Here is a 22387-nt window from a genome sequence, read left to right as displayed (position 1 = left end):
TGCTTTGCTTTATGGAGAGTGTGGAGTCTATAACCTTTGCCTAGGGTACAATTTCTATGTTGGATGTTTTATTAATATGATATTGAACAGAGCTTTTTACAATTGATGCCGTCTCAAAGCAGATAGAACAAAAGGTTATTATAAAGAATAATATAAAGAATAATATAATAAAAAATTCAACATTAATATTAGATATATTTAAATGTGTTTGTATTTATCCCTAATGAGCAAGTCTGAGGTGACTCAGGTGACTGTGGGGAGAAAAACTCCCAAATTGAACTAAAGGAAGGAAGGAAGAAACCTTGAGTCCAGACTCAAAGGGGAACCTTATCCTCCTATGGGTTACACTGAAGGGTGTGATTATAAATATGCTGTCTGATAAATGTTGTATTGATGAGGAGATTGTTGTCCTCAAAGACCACATGGCATTGGCATCTCCTCTTTAGTATAGCAGAGTCTAACTGTAGCTGGAAAATCTCTAGATGCCTCAGGATCCTCACAGAGTCGGCCTCATGTCAGCGAAGGTCCAGAATCTTCATGACACGGAAGACAGTCGGAGCTGGTACAATGTCCGGATGCCTCGGGATGGGTAGAAAGACAGAAGCAGTGGAGAGGAATCAGCGTAGCTGCTGTTCATAATATTACCAAGCACTAGATGATGATGTGCATTTAGTCAGATGTATTCGAACCCAATATTATGGGATGTATTGTGTGTTATGGGTACACCTGGCTAAAGTGATAAGTTTTTAACCTACATTTAAACTGGGAAAGTGTGTCTGAGCCCCGAACACCACCAGGAAGACTATTCATCATATATATGTATATATACATATATATATATATATATATATATATATATATATATATATATATATATATATATATATATATATATAAATAAACATCTGGAACCAAATTCCACACTTGGCCAATAAACCTGATTCTGATTATATATACATTTTTTATTCTCGTCGTGCTACCGGTTTAAATCCGCTTCCATCCGCTTTTTACTTAAATAAATTGTGGCGCATCTCATCGACTCGAGCCTCTTCTGCCCCGGGTGACATCACAACGGGGCAGATGTGCGCGCGACGCGCTTTCAGGCACGTGCGCGCCTTGAAAACATTTTATGCCAGGTGATTTTTTTTTTCTTTTTCTTTTTTTCTTCTTCTTTTACAGCCTCATACAGGACAATAACCGGAGTATTTTCCACAAGAAGGACCCTGGTGCACTTCGAGCTTCGGCACCCGGAAGCCTGCTGATTTAATTTCGTCACATGGCTCAGAGATTTTTAATAACAACAACAAAAATGGCGCCGCGTCACGTTGCGCTGCTCGGTTTGAGCTACTGCGTCATTTAAAGATATTCATGTAAACACGCGAGCCGAGCAGGAAAACGAGCCCAGGGTGAGTATCAGGACAAGCTGATAGATATGGACTTCATCTTGCTCGACTGACAATGTAGTGTTTTGTGTCTTTATGGACATATGTGATGTTTATTTTGAACGTATCAGAGGGGTGTGTGTGTGTGTGTGTGTGTGTGTGTGTGTGAGAGTGTGTGCGTGCGCGCGCGCGAGACTGGGCGTTAGCAGATAAGAACATAGCATGTAGTAATAACGCTTTATTAATGACTTAAGCTAATGATCCTTGTGCTAATCTTTTATTAAGCTTTGCAAAACAACAACAACAACAACAACAAAAAACAAAACACACGTTTTAGACACATTTAATAGATCATAACATCGCATGCATGGCATTCCAGCATGCTTTTATATCAAGATATCAAGATATCTGAGGCTTCACATGACCTACTAATATATAACCACATTTTTTTTAGTTGTTTGTTTTTTATTGTAGTTATAATTTTGCATAGATTTGATGTTCATAAACACTTATAAACAAAAAATGAAGGAGGAAGAGAAAATAAATCCATTACTGCAACGTGGTAAATGCATGGAGGAATTTTAATTATTTGTTACTTAGCCACTGTTTAAATGTTGTGCAGATATGTTATACTCGATGTTAGGTCATTTTGGCAGGTTGTGAAGTCGTCTCGTGACAGTAAAACCCCTAACGAGCTGATCGACTTGTTTACAAGAAGAGATTTGCGCGGAGGGAGGGGGTGTGTGGGTGGAGCTAAGCCGAGCGCACAAACGCGATTGGACGAGGCGGAGGGCGGAGGGCGGAGCCTACACGATAACAACAAGCTGGACGTGACAGAGGGTGGAGGGGTTTGTACGAGCTATCTGTTGGTATATATTGTGATGTTTACAGTCTTTCAGTGATATATAAATCTATATGTCTAATTATTGACCTGTATTGAATATGAATAATATGAGAAAAAATAAATAAAATGAATAATTGCATTTCTTTACAGCAGATAACAACCCTGATTAAATTATAAAATAATTTTAATTTTTTCTGAATATCTGTAGCATGTGAATGTTACGTATTATGTTACGTTACGTATTATGTTCAGTTTGCTTCTTAGCAGTGAATATACTGTTTATGTGTTATATTAACGTTGGATAGATAAAATAGAGAATAATTTGGAAAATACCCAACTATGAATATAGTAAAGAAGAGTTAAAGATGCAAAACTACTTCTCATGCCTGGGGATGTTCCTGGTAGCAAGTGTTTGTAAACAGACAAGAGTGCAAGACATGGATGTAGTGGAATAGTGAAGATTCACTTATTCATTTTTATTTAATATGAAAATCTGATGATTTATATTTCATCACTGATTTTATTTTCAAGTCCAAATAACCTTTGTAATATAAATAAGTGGTGTATATAGCATATTTCCCTGAAGCATTTTTTATGTACATGTTAAGTACAGAAAATGAGTCAAACATTAAGTTTGTTGCTAATATATTTTTTTCCTTGCATAGGAAATAATTGTTTAATGATTAAAAACAAGTGGGAATTTTCACCTAAACAGAACAAAAGGATTACATACACGCTGTATGAAATATTCAGATTTTTTAATAAAAATCTAGCACAGTCATTTTACATTTCTAAAAGTTATACTTGGACTATACTTTTCCTCTTTTGAGTTTTTAAACATTGAGTTTTTATTTAATCAATCCTGTCTACAGAGCATGTTCATTTTTGTCAATTGTATGTCCCATCTATGTAAGTCTCATGCTGGATAAAGTATGGCAGAAGGTGAGGTTTCTGATGAAGAAGATGGACCCTTCTTGGCTCATCTTGATGTGACAGGCTGCCCTTGTTCAGTTATCACAGTGCTGATGCTGTCCATCTTAAAGGTACAGTACTGTGATAACTGAAGGATGGCAGCCATCTTGACATCTGTTTCTTGTGAAGAAGCTTTTCCTATCATAACACATTTGATTGGTTTTATTATTGCTATTGGTTATTAGAATTAGTTAACCTAAATGAATCCTGAAAAATATTTTTTTCTGAAATTGCACACATAGTTCTGTTTATGCTTACAGTTGAATCCTATACAAATGTACAATAAAAGATACCTTCATTGTTTATCTCCTCATTATGTTTATTGGTCTATAAAGTTATGAAATTTCTATTAAACTTATTTTTTTACATACTGGTACTGTTATTATGTGAAGACTGGCCTTGTTTCATACCATTGCTCTAAGTTTGGAAATCCCCCAAATTTGTTTTTAAATGAAATACTATTTACTAATTCTTTCATGTTTTTTTCCCTTGCACACACACATTTATGTCAGTGCTTAATTTACATTTAAATCTATCTCAAACCTCAGCAAAGAAAATGAAACATTATGTATGTATGTATCTATAAATGTATTTAAATAAATAAATAAATAAATAAATAAATAAACAAACAAACAAACAAACAAACAAATAAATAAATAAAGGCTGCAGAAAAAAACTTTCCGAGATCCCCTAAAATTCATCTGTAAATTTCAGGTTTATGTGTATCATGCTCTTTTTTTACTCTGTTCATTTATTTGCAAATGTGTATTATGACTATGGAATCAGTGCAAATTAAGTTTAGGTCAAAAGCTCATTTCTACTTTTTAATTCCTTATTTGCCCCATTTCCAGTTCTCGTTTCCACTTTTCCTGTTGATCACAAATTTTATAGGATAGATGGGTTATAGTTCCCGCTCAGGGCCCTTGTTTCGATGTCCTTGTAGAAGCCTAGAAATATTGCCGTTGGCTGAGCTTCATGACTCTACACTCTCACTACCATATTGAGTCTCTGACTCATCCAATGTTAGGAGTTTCCTGTGGGACTTTAGCGTTTTCTGTTTGTGTCACTGTGCATTAGTGTATCACATTTCGTGCTGTATATAGACTATTGCTATTGATTGTCTATCTATTTCAAAACCACACAAATAACTGCCAGTACATGATCTAATTTTTTTTTAATCAATGTAATAAAGGTATGTATGCACATCTATATATGCTGAAATAAGATGATATCCACAAATGAGAGAGCATTTATAGCTGTGTATTTCAGGCTATTTCTGATGTGAATTGTTAAAGTCTCTGCATGCATTCAATCAATAAGTTATTGATCTGTGCCAGAACTCTAAGTGCTCTGCCACACCAGGCTTCTTGTGAAATTGCAGCCCACAGTTTCTGGCAACTCGTCTGATTGTGAGGACGGGAAGTCCCTCCCTTGGAAGGCAGTCTAGAACTCCTGGTCTTAAAGACCTTCTGCAGACTGTAGAACAACCACGTCAGAGAAATATGAGCTGCCTTGTTGTGCTGGACCTAAAGAGGAACAGGCTTAACATGGATTACACTGTGGCACAAGGTTGTTGGTTTTCTCAAGCTGTGCTGTACTCTTTACAATAGAACAGTGTTAGAAACAATACATATTTTTTCAGGTGTATCAGTAGAATGTATAAACTTGTATTTAATTGAACGAAGGCTTTCTTTAGGCTCAGTTTAATATGGTACCTATAGAAATGCATAATATAGTTATTATTTTGGTTTAATTGAATAAATTCACACAATAAAGGCCAATACAGATGTTTGATTGCAACAAAAGCAGTTGATTCATTGTTTTTGTTTAAATTTCTTATAATAATTGCCATGTCAAACAATAAACAACTAATAAGACTGTAAATGTAGGTGGTAGGTTTATTTTACAATTATATATATATGTATTTAATTAGTTATAGTGATTCAACAAAATTTGTCCTGGTGTTGATAAACAATAACGATGCAATGATTTAAGTTAGTAAACAACAAAAGAATAATAAGAAAATAAAATGCAATAATAATAATAATTAAAATTTCTTTTTATTATTTTGTTTGTTCAATTATAAGAACCCTTTTTTCTTCTCGATTTCTCGATTTAAGATCGCATTGCAATTTTATAAATGATACTAATAGGGTTTTATTTAAAAACTGTGTATAAATAATAAATAAAGAATATGATGTCCTCGCGCACAGAACTGAACTAACTCTGTCAATGTGACGGCTCAGTTATGCAGATGTAGACCCTCCCTAACAGAAACGCGATTGGTTTAATAATTGATTGACGTTTCGTCGAACCAATAGGCGCTGCTAACGCGTCCGCGGTAAACCCCTACTGTCGGGAATCTATAGACTCTTGATAGGAAAGGTTTGTTTGTTCAGCCAGGAAGAGTCGCCGTACATTATGTCTGTCAGGAAAGTAAAGCTTTTTTAACGGAAAATAATCATTCTACATGCGAGATAATTAAATATTCCATCAAATAAGAAGACAAAGAGGTTTTTACTTTGTTGGATGATGATTAAAAACGGACGGAAGTAACTTTATCTTGCCTGGTAAGAATGAGAAAATCTCTCGTCTTATTTTAGCGGATTTAGCCGTTAGCTCGTTAGCCGCTGTGCTAACTTTCCTCCCTCACTGTTTCACTCGCTCTCTCTGGGCTTGTTTATGTCATTTATCGGGTTATTTCTTCTATAGGTTTGTGCTCTGCTTTAGATGTCCGATGTTCGTTCTGACTTTGTGGTGAACAATAAAAACCATGTAGCTGTGTTAAATGATAAATATTTATCGAATGTAAGAGATTTCGTTACTCGGCTGCTGTGAGAGGCGACGTGAGTGTAGACAGGTGTGTGCTTTTTATTCGAAGAATCAGTTCAAACTAGTTATAAACTAACTACAATGCTTTTAAACAACTAGCTGGTTATCGAGTTAACTAAGTATAATAACTACAAACGACCTGAACACTTTGTTTGTGGTTTTATTTGCTCGTACTTTTTAATTTTACTGGTAGTAAAAAAACCACCAAGAACCAAGCAGGAACTCATTTTATTTGTTTGTTTGTCTTTCTATTTATGTATGTATCTATTTAGTTGTCTTTTATTTATTTATTTATTTATTTATTTGTATATATTTATCTATCTATCTGTTTGTTTGTTTATTTATTTATATTTTATGACAGTTTTACTTCCCCCCCCCCCAACTTTTTTAAATATACCATTTAAAGCATGTAGTAACATTATGTAAAGTTTTTGTTTAAATAAACAAATTTTCTTGCCATATTTTAGGCACAAATGAACCAGTTTATATAAGAAAGTGTTGAATAGATTTCTATATTCCTATTTTGTTAACAAAGTTAAATAATGACACGATTAATTATAAACCAGGTGCAGTGGATATCATAAAATCAGCTGTTTACTATGAGGTTTAATGGATCTCTTTATGAATATACACAAATAATAATTTCCCCCCAGAAGTAAACTGAAAATATGAGTAATCTAAAGCCATCATTAGTAAGGTATATTTTTTTTAAACTGTAGCCTGGAGACATTATAACTTAAGTGAATATGTTTGCTTTGGCTTCTGAAGAGAGAAAAATCTTTCTCGTCGTCGTCATTTTTTTTTTTCTTTCTTTTTTTGCACTATAATGTTAGCAAGAATTATGAAAATGTAGTTTAAGTGTGGGTTGGTAATTTGTTTTAACATTTAAAGGTCAGCTTTGGTTAGCCATGGTTTCCGAGCTCTGTAGTGGCCATTAAGTATCAGCCACTTCTTCTTTTCTCAGACATTGTATTATTCTTTTTTTGGTTACAAATTGAAACTGCATTCTACACATTTGTTTTTCAGATTGAGCCCAAATCTATTTACAGATGATCTGCTTTATAACATAGGTTTTGTTCATTTCCTTTTTATAAACGCAGGCTCGTTCAAATGAGACGTGGGTCTTAAAATTTATTGTAGGCTTTTTTTTTTTTTTTGTAAGTTTCGCTTGTATGTTTTAATTTTGGCTTCACTAGTTGTTTGAGTTCGAAAGAGAAAGTTGTTTTAGGAATGACTCGATAGGAAATTATTTCTAAGGCTGGAAAGCTCTCAAAAGCTTAGTCATTTCATATTGTTGACATGGAGACTATTAAACACGCAGTGTATACTTTCTGACAGTCATTTTAGTTGATGATACTGGCTCAGAAACTCACAGAAGTATGCAATGCATCCTAGTTCAATCTAATTTCTATGTGTGTTTGTGTGTGAACCTCTGGATCATGTTAAGCCTGTTGAACTCAGTCCTAGTCCTTGTGCTGATGGTTAAATTGTTTTTGGGAAAGTGCCACTGTTTGAACCTGTTCTATCATTGTACTTGCTTAATAAGGAAGGATGGTATTTAATTTGTTTCGTGCACACAAATGCCTGTGTGAATCATACAGATAACCAACATCAACCTGTAGAAGCATCTCAGGGTGGAGAGCAGTGAAAGCATGATTGAGTCTTGCTTTAGCAGCGCAATTGTGTGTTGACGCCTACAGGAAATGAGAACAATGGTGACATGTACGGCACTCAAAGCTGCAGATTCCACCAACAAACTTTAAGATTAGGTTATGCTATATATAAGATAAAGTGGGGTCCAGGGAAGTGTGGAGGTGCCAGGAATTGTGTGATTTATGATAACCCGAGGTTATTATATATATTATTCAGCTCCTATAATTATTAGTCTGTTGTATTGGTTACCTGAATTAAATTGTTTTAATACAAACTCAGTAGCTATAAAATTTTTTAACTTGTCTCTAATTAAAATGTGATCTGTGAAAGTTCGAGTTTCAATATTATCCATAATATTGAGAAGTAAATGAAAGAAGTAAAGGAAATGAGAAGCTCAAGATTTTATTATTGTAATGATTTAATCATCCATTATAGAAAACAAATTATATGAAAGGTGTCACACCACATAAACTCAAAATAACAAAGTTAATCCATGTCCATTTTTAAACAGCAGTGTGCCTGATGAAACATCACTGACATGTTGAAGACAAACGACAATACCACGTAATAGAGATGATTTTAGAGATTATAGATTAAGTTTATAATTCACTATTTTCATTTCCTTATTTACATTTTAGTCCTTTTTGGTTGACACTGATGTAACCGTCACAGGGATTAAAGTTCTTGCTAAAGAGCACAACAGTTGCAATTCATCGATTCTGGGATTTTAATTTGTAATCTTTCGATTAGAAGCTCAAAGCTTTAACACGCTGTGCATCCTGTTGTTGCAGCAGCCACCCTTCTGCGGTGCCTAGCAAGCCCATTAATGTATTTTTTTGTTTTACAAATAACAAGTAATGAATGACATGTAGATAAATGGTTCGTGTTTGTATGTGAGCTCAAGGTAAACACTGCAGTCCTGGTAAACACTGCCACGTGTCTTAATGGACCAGAGTGTGAACTTAAACACACCTGTTTACTTACATTCAATCAGCCAGCAAACTGGAACAATACAGATATCCTATTCAGACATTTACTGTCACTTTCAACTCTCATAAACACACACTGAAACGTAAATACTGTATTTGGTCAGACAGATGTAAGAGAACATACTACGTAGTATATAGTTTACATTAAAAAAACACGTTTTTATTTCTTCAATGTTATTTTTAAACAACTTTCTAATTACGAATTATTTTGAGTCCGTGTAAGTCTAGTTATATAATCTTATTTACAGGAAGAAATTACTGTAGTGTTAAAAGAACATGGGTAAATGAGCAGGGAAATGTCACTGCTTCACAAATTCAGGATTCATCATGAACTCTGGTGGAAACAGCTGATCAGATCATGTTGAACCTATGAATGCATTTTATGTTAATTAAACTAATTTTATTCATATGCACTTGATGTTTTTTTTTTATCTCATTAAGAACAGTGAAAGTAGAGGTGTTACAGTAAAAGAGTTAAAATTAAAATGACATTTCTGAAATGATTTTTTAATTGCTGTTTTAAATACTTTGATTGCATGAAAACGGCTCCCAGGCTGCAAAAAACTTTTATGAGATTTTCCGAACTTTTCTAGGTTCTGTTCTGTACTTGAATTAGTTCAAAGCTTCAAAGTGAAAGCAAAAATACTTCTGCTTTTTTCTAGGCTTTGTTGGCGAAAGCAGCACTGAGAAGGAAGTCAAAACACAAGAGTCACAGAAAACATTATAAGAGGGAATAGGGAAATTCATCACAATAGATCCGTGAACCTCAAAGCCTCACGCACTGAATGTCAGCTGTTTTATGCACTTGGCTTGGTTATCTCACATGAATAACGCCACTGTCTGAGTAAACAATTTGTATACATCCACTGTCAGGGATACAGTGGATGTATTTGTCTGAGTATTGTATTATGGCCAAGTGTTATAATGCTGGATGTTGTGGTTCCACTTCAGTCACCTCGCATGATTTTCATGAGCACTGGGACTACATTTACATGCACAACATACAGTAATCAAATAAATGCAAAAGAAATATCATCTCCAGCTTCACAGAAAGTCACAGTAACATAAACACTGCAGTTGGCAACATGACAAGAAAGCAAACATGACAAGCAAATTCACACCATGAATTTCAAATGCCACCATGATAACCATGACACTGGCTTTAATCTGAGATTTAAAAAAAAATCCTCTATTTGTTTCTATGATTTATTTCTATCCAGTGAGGAATAAAGAATAAATCAATATTCCAGAATAAATCAATATTCTGAAGACCAGCTCTGTGTCGAATAACTTGTTTTATTAGAACATTATGGCCAGAGAGATGATCGGACAGGTGAACTGTTTAGAAGCTGGTTCCAGAGGTGGTTAGAGAATATTTCTTTGGTTTGGTTTGTGTCTTCATGTCAGGTTATGTCAGGGCTACCTTTTTGTTGTCCTGGTCACTTGTATGTTTTTCAGCCTAACTGTTTTTCTGTATTGGTTCTGAATTTGCTTTCATCATAGTGGTATAGAAATCTTTTAAGTCAAGTCAAGTCACCTTTATTGTCACATCACCATAGCACATGTGCCATGGTGAGTGAAATTCTTGGGAGAGAACTCCAGAAATTGCAGAACCATTCACATACAGTAGTTAAGAAACATAAATAGAACAATTTACAAACAGGTTAAAAAAATGTGCAAAATGCTTAGTACCAGTTGAAATGTGCAAATGCGGAAAATGTGGAAAGGATGCAATGTGCTCATACATAGTCAGTACACACAGTGTACTACTAGACATATATATACATACATATATATGTATGTATAAGTATAAATATAAATAATATATATAAGTATAAGTATTATGTAATATACATGTAATATATGCTTAACATAACTGAGCGGAGGTGGTTTCTTTTCTATGATTAAAGTTTAATTGCACTTTAAGTGTATCGATAACGTACGCTGATTATACTCCAGAGTTATAGTTGAAGAACTTGGATTTAACACTATCGCTCATCGCATTGAGGAAATGGCTATTGTTTTAATAAACTAAATTACAAGTGGAAAAGGGTATTTTCCTCTCCAAGCAGTGTCACATGGCTCACACATTGGTACTGTTCGTGAAAGTCTCGGACAATTTCATTGTCCTTGAGAACAACTAAAAAACCTTGAACCCATAATTCACTCAGTTGGACAGGCCAATGGCAGACTGTGTGACACTGTCGCTATGTGTGTGACACTGTCACTTCCCCAGCTTATGAAACTGTCTGAATAATTGTGATTTTTATAAGTAAACCTTTACATTACACCTTCACTATTCTCTTCAGAAGCTAATTAACCAGCCAGACATATTAATTAATGTGCCAATGTCAGTTAAAACAGGAGAGGAATGTTATCCTGTTCAAGAACTTTAGCCAGCTCACTGTCATCACAGTCAATTATGGCTGTTATTTGAAGAAACAAAAATCAATTAATTGCATAGCCTTGATCTGTTTGAAGAAAGTGCTTCCAGTCAGCCTCTTTATTGCTACTTATGCATTATTATTATTATTATTATTATTATTATTATTATTATTATTATTATTATTATTATTATTGTTATTATTGTTATTATTGTTATTAATAACAATAATAACAATAATAATAATAATAATAATGCATAAGTAGCAATAAAGAGGCTGACTTTCACGAACAGTACCAATGTGTGAGCCATGTGACACTGCTTGGAGAGGAAAATACCCTTTTCCACTTGTAATTTAGTTTATTAAAACAATAGCCATTTCCTCAATGCGATGAGCTTATTATTATTATTATTATTAATTATTATTATTATTATTATTATTATTATTATTATTGTTATTAATAACAATAATAATAATAATAATACATTTTATATACATGCTAAGAAAATGATTCAATTAGCTGGCATTAGCTAGTAGCTCATGAACAGGGTTTTAAATGCCTGACTGCATTTCTAATGTGTTCGTTTCCATTTCTTTTGTCTGTCTGGTGCAGTGTCTGAATGCCAAAGTTAGTAGTCATGGAGCTGGGCAGGCAGCTGTGTGGGAAGATGAAGAAACAGAAGAAGGTGGAGTTGGCCGTCCCTGCCGTCATGAAAGGCCTTGAGATTTTCTTCTACACGCCTGAAACTCACCAACTTGAGTATTTTAAAGGCTGCCACACAGCCGAGGACCTGTGTGTAGAGGCCGCCAAGAGATGCCGTAAGTACACAGACACACATGCAGCAGCGTGTAGTCGATCCATACCGCATGCAAACGGATCTGTAACTTACTAGTGTGTGTGCTCAGAGAAAACATTCAGTAGTTTGTCCGAAAATCTTTTTAATCTTTTGTCCGTTTTAGCGTGCAAGACTCGTATTGTCAATACTCTGCCACTAGATGAAATAACAATTTAATACTTCATTAGGCAATAAAATCGTCTATTCTATTATTCATTCATTCATTTTCTACCGCTTATCCGAACTACCTCGGTTCACGGGGAGCCTGTGCCTATCTCAGGCGTCATCTGGCATCAAGACAGGATACACCCTGGACGAAGTGAATGAGGAGCAAATTTGAAAAAAATTTTGTCATCGTGAATGCATAAAAACCCTTAAATGTTCAGGAGCTAGCTATAATAATAGCACTTCAGTTAGTGCGAAGGTTACAAACAATTCATGAAGCTGCTTTCCAGCCCTGGGGAAGATGCAGTAGACCAATCTTTAGAAGAAAAGTGACTTAATAAGCGCATGAGTGGCCTTTGTGGATAGAAATGACCTGATCCTTCTCCTCTTTAAAAGAGAAACTTGTGTGACTAATTCAGGTTAGCATGTGAGGCAAGTTGGTGGTCCAGGAGTACCCAAAGGTGATCTGGGAGTTACATTGGGAGGCATATCCAGGTATATACAGCAGCTTGGGCTTGATTTGTGAAGATATGATGTGAACAAGAGAGCTGGTACTGAGAGTGAAGAGAACAGGACAGTGTACTGAGCTCTGGGGGCACGAGTGAAGCGACTACACGGTGAGATGTGAATATCCTCCATGTGACCTGCCTAAATGAGTGCCTCTCCATTTAGAAAGCAAACCATAGCCAAGCTGTGCCACTTATTTCAAGAACCCTGAGGATATACAGTACAGGAGAGCCTTGTGATCGACTGTGATTGTCCGTCTCTAAAGCCAGATTTGTTTTAGCATAAGAAACCGTCCTGGGAAAAAATACGAGAGAGCTAATTGTAATCGTTTTCAAGGATTCAAGAAGCAAAAGAGAGAAGTGATACTGGTTGTCAGTTGCGTATGTCTGTGGTATCGGGCTTTTTCATGGGTGTATCCCTTGGTGTCTTGAAGACACTCGGTACATTACCAGATATCATGGGGTTGTTTACATTAACAGTGATAAAAGGGAGGAAGTCTAGTAAGATGAGATGTTTTGCAGCCTCATAGAAGGCACAGAATTCAGCTGGAAGGTAGTAAGATTGCTGGAGAAGGGAATCTGTTAGAGGTTTTTGATAGAAAGAAGAGAAAAATGTGTTACAGTGATAGGAAAGGAGGAGAGATTTTGTAATGTAACGATTGACAGATTTTGCCTGACCAGTTTTTATACATTGAAATATGCTTTTTTTTTGTTCATTTTAATATTACAGTTAAAGTTTTTAAAAGCGGTTAGTTCCTGTTAACGTTTACTGTATAACCACTAACAATAGCTGTTCGCTCATCAGCATCTTTGTTTTATTTCCTCTCTGTTGGAAGAGAAATGTGGTGTAGTGGAAAGCTCTATGCTACTGGAGGCTTCTATTAATGTTTAATAAACCTTACTTTTACAGAATGTTTCACCATGGAGCAACGATCAGGGTTTAGGAATAATTTATTTTTCATGTGAGTTCGTTCCGAACAGAAATTATTGTACATTCCTGCTTGAGAGGTCCATGACCCCTGTTTCTTTGGAGCCCATTTAGAATGAAAGTCATGGTTAATGTTGTATATTTACATATGATAGTCTTATCTAACAAGCAATCCTTGGGAAGCCTTAAACCGAAATGGAATTTGTTTGTAACATTTTCTGAGCTTTTTTGTTTATTATTTTGTGATTTGTTGCTTGCAGAATGACAGGAAAAATGCTTTCTTCACGGATTTTCCTGTTTTCACGCCACGTGCAATAACCCTGCTGCAGCCGTCTTCCTGTATCCAGATGTGTAGAAAGTGATGAATTTCAAACAGTTTGGGTTTAGTGTTTATTGAATAAACATTAGAATGAAAAAAATAATGTCATTAACTGGTGAAGCTTTTTCTCTGGAACAACATAGATTGCGTTTTTCGTTAATGAAAATAATGAGCTTTCTGTAGCATTTCTAAACGTTGGCGAATTTAAAGCTTTTTATTTCCAAGTCTGAATGAGTAAATTAATATCTGCCTGTGCTGTTGTAGAACATTCATAAACACCTTCTGACCACCGAGATCTGTGATCTGAGAACTCAGCAACACAACACATTTGCAGTTTGGGTGAGAGCTCTAGAGTATATTTGCATGGGTTTAGCTCGTTCATTAGTGAAAGTCTGGAAACCGTGTACTCGTTGTGCTAAGCTGAAGGTCTTCTGTTCCTGTTGTGTTCTTTTCAATTTAATGGATTTGTATGATATTACAGCTGAATTCGAAATTTTTTTTTATTAGGTTATCATTTCCCACATAATTGTGCTCAGGGGATTAATAGATTTGGAGCCAAGAGTCTGTTGTATAAAAAAACATTTTATCTTACTAAATTCACTTCATCGGTGACGTCGATGTATTGGATTATTATTATTTATTTGTTTCTTTATTTATTCATTTATCTATTTGTTTATTTTGAAGTACCGTATTTTCCGCACTATACAGCGCACCGAATTATAAGACGCAGTCTCAATTACTGGGTCTATTTCTGTACTTAACCCATACATAAGGCGCACCGTATTATAAGGCACATGCTAAAACATACGGTCTACAAAAAAGGTAACAGAAGCAAAACAGTGAGTTTAGGTGAACTTTACTCTACTATTGATGTTGGATTCTTTCGCAGCTGCTCTATTCCCATTTACAACTGCGTAACCGATAGTAGTTTGAATTGTGCCTCGTAAGCATGTCTCTTCACTGGTGCCATTTTTGGGAAATCTTCGTTCAGTGGGAAATGGTCCGACAGTCAATCAAGCGGAGCGCTTACCAAAGTCACTCAACAACAATTTACAGATTTTTGGAACTCGGTGTACACACAAGGCGTACCGGATTATTAGGCTCACGGCCGATTTTTGAGAAAATTTAAAGCTCTTAGGTGCGCCTTATAGTGCGGAAAATACTGTAGGTCTTTATTTGTAGACTGATTGGACTTGAGAATCATTTGGAGAAAGAGTAAATAATTGTTTTTAAGTTTTCAGTAAATAATTTAAAAATCTTAGTATCTCTGAATTCTTTTTTACCATAATTTCCGGACTATCGAACGCACCTGTATATAAGTCTCACCCACCGAATTTAAAAAAAATTATTATTGAACATAAATAAGCTGCACATGTCTATAAGCCGCAGGTGCCTACAGGTAAATTGAAACCAATTAACTTTACACATGCTTTAACGAAACACGGCTTGTACCAAAAAATAAAAAATTTGCAGTAAACAGTAACCTACCAAGAAAGTCATTGGTCACTATCTTCCTCCTAAAAGGCAAGAAGTAGGACCGTGTTAATATAGGATCAGCTTTCCAGGGCTGGAGAGAACTGAAGGAGCAGGAAGTTGGCCTCATATTTACAGATTCGTGTTTCCCGAGTCAACAACTCCTGAGCTAAACGCTGTTACTACACAAATAACACCTCTTTTCTATCGTAGTAATGTAGAGAGGCAGCTACAACCGTGTTCTACTTCTTGCCTAATCGTAAGCTTTTGTTCGCTTTCTTTCTTTGTTTTTATCCTCCATGTCAATGTTAAAACCGCTTCCTGCTAATGTCACACATGCGCACTGAACACTCTCTCCGCCGCATATTGACAAGACCCGTCCCTTTCTGCTCATTGGCTACACGTCTGTTTTGATTTTTAGTTTGTGGTCCCGACTCAGTTTTCTCAAACATCGGAGACCCTACCTTTAACCTGTTCGGCAATTTCATTGGTCTAATGAAAGCTTCATGCCGCCAAAAAAACTGAGCATGTCACAGAATGTGTGTTTTTTAAATTTTTTTTAAAAATAATTAAATAAATTAAAAATCCATATATTAGCCGCGTCATTGTTTAAGCCGCAAGGTTCAAAGCGTGAGGAAAAAAGTTATAGTATGGAAAATACAGTAATTAAAGTTTGTCGATCTTTCACTATTGTGCCATTTGAAACTAGTCTAGATACATAATACATTAGACTAGATCACTTAATAGTTTTATATATATTTGTATTGTGCTAATAATGTATTCATTTAATTAAGTCATTCAGAAATTGTCTCCTGCTTTGAGATTTGCTCTTTCTGGGCAATTTTTTTTAAATGTTGTGTCCTTATTAAATGCCATTTTAATGTCGTGGCCTTTTTTATGGGGATCAACTTTCCTTCGTGCCAGATCCGTCTTCTATCAGGGCTATTTTCAGGGCTTGTTTTTTTTTTTTATACTTTTCTATATATAAACCCTGTTTTGTTGAATATTTGCATTGTATGGTTTATCTGCTTCCAATCACAAGCACAAAAGGACACCATTAAATAGTTTGAAAGCTCCATGTACAGTTTTGCATATGGAAATACACAAAGCCAATCGAAGGCACAAAGTTTTGCTCTGTATTATAGTTTTGTGAGCAGCGTTTTGTCATACAGATGCCATTGTGTAAAAGCAGCGCAGTGTTCTTGTTGATGTTTGCGTTTTCTTCTTCCGTTCCATGCAGTTCGGTTTCATCTGGGATATCTAAGTGGAATGGAATGTGTCTTATTTGGCTGCCAATCAATACTCAAACACAAAATGGCTGACAAGTATTACAGTCAGGCTGAGGATTTCCTCTGTTGTGCTTGAGGCCAACACGGGGCTGGGTAGTAAGAGAGGAAAAGGAAATTTATGCAAGAACATCACAGACAAACACAGTTGCTTTACAAGAGGCCTTGAAACCAATTGTATGTTAACATGCATTACGACTGCCAAAATCTCAGAAAAGAAATTGTGTGCAAATCGCAGCTTACATGTAGCGCTTAACTCAGTGATCGCCTTTGTTTGATTTCTTTGTACAACCGTGATTAAAATTAAGTTCAAATTCAGACAATTTTCTGCTGCTTGGGAAAATTCGACACATGGCCAAATTTTGACTATAAATAGTTCTAAAAGGTTTTCCTGAATGTTTCTCTTTTGCACATATTTAAACCACAAGTAAAGTAATAGTTGATTATTCGTGTTGATTAATGAATAAAATCTCATCAGTCGGCTTCATTGTGGCTCGTAATTAAGAAACGGTCGTATTGGGCATTAGTTTTACTGAATTTATACTGAATTTATTTTTCAGTATAACATTAAGCAAACTTGCGAGGAACATTTAACATCTACTGACTTTATCCTCTGCTGTTAATCAGTATTAAAGTAACAACCAATTGGAATTACAAATTTATGTTAAATAACTTAAATATATAAGAAGCTTGAAATCTGTGGATTTGAGTAAATCGTTCTCTCTACCTCTTTTTTTTTTTAACTGGACCAAATCCCTCAGCCTTTCGCCTTCTCTATCTTAACAAGTCAAAAAGTAAAGAGCTTAAGCACTAAACTTAACAGGCCTCATTATATTTGATCATTGTCATTATATTTGATAATTCCTTCATAACTTTTTTTAATAACTTTTTAGTCAAACGGTTTGTTTGACTAAGAAGTTAACCGATGCAATAAAGTTTAAATTTCACTCCCCAGATATTTGTGAATAAAAGTGTGTTGTATCATGCTGTTACTTGTTAAGGAGTGAAATGGTGCAGTCGTGTTTTGTTTTGTTTTGTTTTGTTTTTCTCCGTGCCCTGTGAAAGAGAGTGAAACAGACAAAGAGAAAGAAAGAGAAAGGGAGAGACAGATATCAGGCTGTCACACCAGTCATGTTCACATGAACTCAGCATGATACAACATTCAAGCTTTTGTTCCTGCATTGTTCAGATAACTTGATTTAGCTTCTTGATATCTAAGCTAGAAGCCTGTATTAGTGGAATTTGTCAATATGTTTTTATGTTCTTTAAAACTTGAAAACAGCTTCTTGCGCCCAATGCTGTGTGGTACAGTAGTATCATTACCGCTCTGTGTATTGAACAACGCCGTGTGCTGTCACATTTCGCTTATTCCTCAATATAAATTGAATATAAAACCCATGCCAATAAATGTTCATAACCAGAACAATCATTTTAACCCTAGTTAAAGGAACTGGAAAATTTTGTAGGAGAAAACAGTATTTAAAGATTCCAGATGAATTGACAAGATTTATCTGGTTATAAACTCAGTGGATTTGATACGAGAGTTAATCAGAGTGTCAGACATTCAAGTCTGTGGGAAAATCACTTTTAGGTAGCAGTGTCAGGTTTTATCAAAATATTCGCTACCCATTATTACCCAAATAAGCAAGACTAGAAACGACCGATAAATTTTAGCTAAATGAATTCATTCTTCAAATACTCAACACAAACAAACGGCACCATCAAGAAATAACTAACTGTCCTTTTTTAGAAATGTGCATCGCTTATCTCAAGTTCGCTGATACAGTTAGCCACTTGGTTATTTTCTATTTCAGTTTGACAGACTACAGAGCCAATGACAACCGAATCTTAACGCTCTTTAAATAGAAATGCCTTACAATACATTTTGTCCATAGTGTAGTTACTGGCGCTTCACACATTTTCATGTCTAGGCTAAAAAAAATAATAAAATTCTTCTCCTAAATGTTGTGTGTTACTTTTGCAGGTATTTCACCCCTGTGCCATAACCTGTTTGCCCTGTATGAAGAGAGCCAGGCGCTCTGGTATGCACCCAATCATGTATTTAAGATCACCGAAGACACGAGTATTAAGCTTCACTACCGCATGAGGTAAGAAAACCCAAGTGTTTTTGACAGTAGACAATACGTCCTTAATACTGTACCGACATTATCGGAGACCGCTTCAGCACTCAGGTTTAGATGTCGGATCTTAAGTATCAGCATCATATCTCTCGTTCTTACTGGGTACGATTTCATATTCAGGTCAATAGTTTTTTTTAACAGTAATTTCATGTTCAGTTTTAAAAGCATCATAATCTCCATTTACGCCTGCTTTCTATTGCCCCAAACCCCCCGTTTTCCCCTCGTTTATAGTATCTTAATACCACGATGAACTAAATCTCTCTCTCTCTCTCTCTGGCTCTTATTGTATACTTGTATAGCATTGTACACATTTAAATAATAGCGCTAATATCTGAATAGTTCATAAAATAAATCTGTCATTTAGTTCCTACACCTAACTGGGTTACTGACTGTAAAAATTAAAGTCTAAATCTATTAATTAATTCATGCTGTAAGAAGTTTATGTTCCTGAACTTTCCACTCACTCAGATCTGAAACATTTCTAGTATTCGTATTAGTGACACTTAATGGGTTTATTAAACCCGCGTATAGTCTAAAGGTGATGCAATTACACTTGTGTTCAGTTATTGTTTTTCAGCGAACCATTATGACAATGATTATAATGACCTTAACAATTTGATGCTTATTGATTGTAATATTCATGGCAGTCATGTAATACAGTCTGGGACCCCTGGATATTCATCATAGAACTCTGGGATTCTGGTGATTTCCAAATCCCACTTTCAGAGCCATGGTTCTATTAGATGAAGGATAAATGTGCAAAGCAAGTGATACGTTTGCAATGCAGTGTTTTCCAAAGCAGAGCAGTGAAAGCAGCACACTGGAAGTGCGTTGTTTAGAGTCATTGCCTAATAAATAAAGAAGCGGGTCTGATTAACATGAACCATTTATCGACATTTTATAAGCAATGTGAGATTGTGTTCAGTCTCCTTATGGTGATTGTTCAGTTCAGGTTCACACGAAATTTGGAGAACAACCAAACCCTCACCAGAGACTTCAACATTCAAGCACCAAGCACCACATTTAAACCCAACTAGACAGAAATTCTATGTCGGGTTAGAGCTTAAACATTAGTAATCAATGTGTAAGCGTTAGCTCGCCGTTGTGGATTTCATGTTTTACGGTTCTCATTCACTCGGCTCATTTCAGGTTGTAAAACGATGATTTGGATGGTTCCAGCGTACGGCGAAGATTTTAACTGCTGTTTAAAAAGGCGACAGAAATCATAAGCATGACCTGGTGCATGTTACTGATATGGATTCTAGGAGCCATAAAGTCAAATATGTGTTTAATATTGTAAATTTATTGTTTACTATCTCATTGTTCATGTATACTTGTTTGTGGTGTTTTGTGCTCCCCCTGTGGTGCATGGGAAGAGTTGCACCTACCTTGACACTTCCTATAGGTAGCTATATTAGACAGGAAGTGATGTGGCAAGGGGAGGTGAGAAGGAAGACAGTTTTTTGACCTATATGCACAATGTGGAGTTGGATGTAGTGATGGTGAAGTTGAGCTTTCTTGAAGCAGTGAAGCTTTCAACCCAATCTTATCGGAAAAAGGTTCATTACTCGAAGCTTTTCCAATCAGAGCTCGATGAGGACCTCGGCTGGTAAAAGTGCTATCACAAAATGTTCCACAACCAAACAACGTATTAATTTTAGAAGCAAAAATTAATGGATTGACAAATTAAGGATAGATTAATAAATAAACAAATCAATATATTAAACACAATAATGAACGTTCTTATTGTATTTCTATAATTTACTATTTTACTTTTAATTATGCACAATGTACTTTTTTAAAATTTAACTTTTGGTACTATTTGTATGCAGCACAGCTGCAAATGCTTTGGTAATACAGATGTACAGTTTTTGCCATGCCAAAGAGAGAGAGAGACAGAGAGAGAGTTCCTATTTTGACAATAATAAAATAACAGCAGCATTTTTAAACCACTTAATTATTCAAATAATTAAAACTGAAACAAGTGAATAAAATTAAAAGTAGGCTTTAACCTTGGCTGTTGGCTACATCTTGGCCAGATGATCATGCTTTGCACGAAAATGCCTCAACATGGATGATGTATTATTATTATTATTATTATGGACCAGCTGCTGGGAGCAAATCAAACACTGGATCTAAAAACAGATTATGGATAGGCCTTGTCTCAAAAGTATAAAGTGTGAACCATTTAAAAAAGATCATGCTATTAAGTGGTGCACAAAAGGCTTTTCTTGCATTCCTTTTCATTTTTCAACTTATTACTACTATCCAATAAATATATATGACAAAATTTACGACATTAAATGTTACACTGAATCGTATAATTGCCCAATGATGAGTGAAGTTTATAAATACAGGCTTCACAACAAAACCATATATATCCACCTTATTGGGCGAAATCAAATGAAAATGTTCCCACATTTCAGAGCGCGATCTTTTTGTAACAGGCTCCATTGACATCTCACAACAACAAACTCTCCTAAACTCGCTACACAGTAATAGATTCCATGTAATACACCAATACAACACACGAGGGTGCGCCGCGTGTCGCGCACAATTTTAAACCTTCAGATAACGAAGCAGTCACATGGGTGTGTGTGAAACGAAGCTTCGGACGTCATTGGCCACGTGATTTTTGCCAGAACGAATCAAGCTTCGATACAAAGCTTCAATGAAAATCGGTTCATTTTTTTGACAGACGCCTCGGAGCTTCGGTGTCACTGGTAACATCACTAGTTGGACGTATCTTTTCGAATAAATCATCCTCATTTCAGCTATAGAGTAGCGTCAACTTTACTTTTCCACCAGAAATGGTTAAACTCAAAAGGAAGCCATTACATGGATCCGTGTCAATGCGATGGTCAATGGGTTTAGACTTTGTGGAAATTAATTTGTTTATAAATTAACTAACTATTATAAAACAAATATTAATGAAATTAATTCTTGGGTAATAATTTCCTGCTTGTAGCTTTGTGGTTTAATAGCACTGCTTAAGTTAACATTTAAAACCATTTAGTGTTTATCTTTAACATGGATATAACTGCATTCGGTCATTTGTCTCGTTGGGCTTGTGATTGTGTTCACAGAAAATAGACTGTTCTGCATCTAATTGTTGTTTGAAAGAAGAGTGTTTGTTTCTACGTGATGGAAATATTTATAATGGAAAAGTTTTAGGTCAGTTTGTCCCTCCTATACCTGAACACTTTATGGAACAGAATGAAGAATCTTAGGCAGTAGAATGTCTTCAAATTCCCCCTTATTTTCCCTTTTTTAGCACTGAAACTAAGATAAGAGTGAATCGGTCTATTGAAAGGTACTTGTGGGTTTGGAACCACGTTCTCCTAGTTGTAGTGCGCCTGTTGTGCACACAAACATGTTATGGTCACCTCTGCACTTACACTCTTCCGCTGTGGCTTTCTGATGTGTTACTTCCTGTTTACAATGATTCTGTGCTCATGTGGCGCTTCTGTGGTGTTTTTACCCAGATTATTTACAAACAGCACTGGATTAGTCCCTGTGTTTTTATAGGACCGTCAAATACGTTGCTGTACCGCACTGTATGAAATTAATGACTCATGAGCACGGGGAATCCCGTGCTCATGACTCTGGTAGTTTATTACAAAAGTTTGCTACTGCTATGGCTTTTCAAGTGGGGTCTGGGTACCACAAGTGATCTG

At 35.5% G+C, this 22387-nt stretch overlaps 1 protein-coding gene and 1 long non-coding RNA gene across 2 annotated transcripts in view; both read left to right on the top strand.

Moving 5' to 3' along the window:
- Positions 1–1032: 1032 nt before the first annotated feature.
- Positions 1033–2414, top strand: LOC113642693. The gene is made up of 2 exons (XR_003440643.2): positions 1033–1406; positions 2039–2414. It is a non-coding gene; the product is annotated as an uncharacterized LOC113642693 (long non-coding RNA).
- A 3161-nt stretch (positions 2415–5575) lies between these two features.
- Positions 5576–22387, top strand: part of jak1 (Janus kinase 1) — a 38822-nt gene continuing 22010 nt past the window's right edge. Inside the window, exons 1-3 of the mRNA XM_027146298.2 lie at positions 5576–5768; positions 11670–11875; positions 18554–18677. Of these exons, the coding sequence (XP_027002099.1) occupies positions 11677–11875; positions 18554–18677 (323 nt within the window). The 5' untranslated portion in view covers positions 5576–5768; positions 11670–11676. The remainder of the gene's footprint in view (positions 5769–11669; positions 11876–18553; positions 18678–22387) is intronic.

The sequence above is a fragment of the Tachysurus fulvidraco genome, chromosome 5, assembly GCF_022655615.1.
Source record: "Tachysurus fulvidraco isolate hzauxx_2018 chromosome 5, HZAU_PFXX_2.0, whole genome shotgun sequence".
Taxonomy (NCBI): domain Eukaryota; kingdom Metazoa; phylum Chordata; class Actinopteri; order Siluriformes; family Bagridae; genus Tachysurus; species Tachysurus fulvidraco.
Note: the sequence above shows the minus strand (reverse complement) of the source record. Positions and strands in the feature narration are given on the sequence as shown.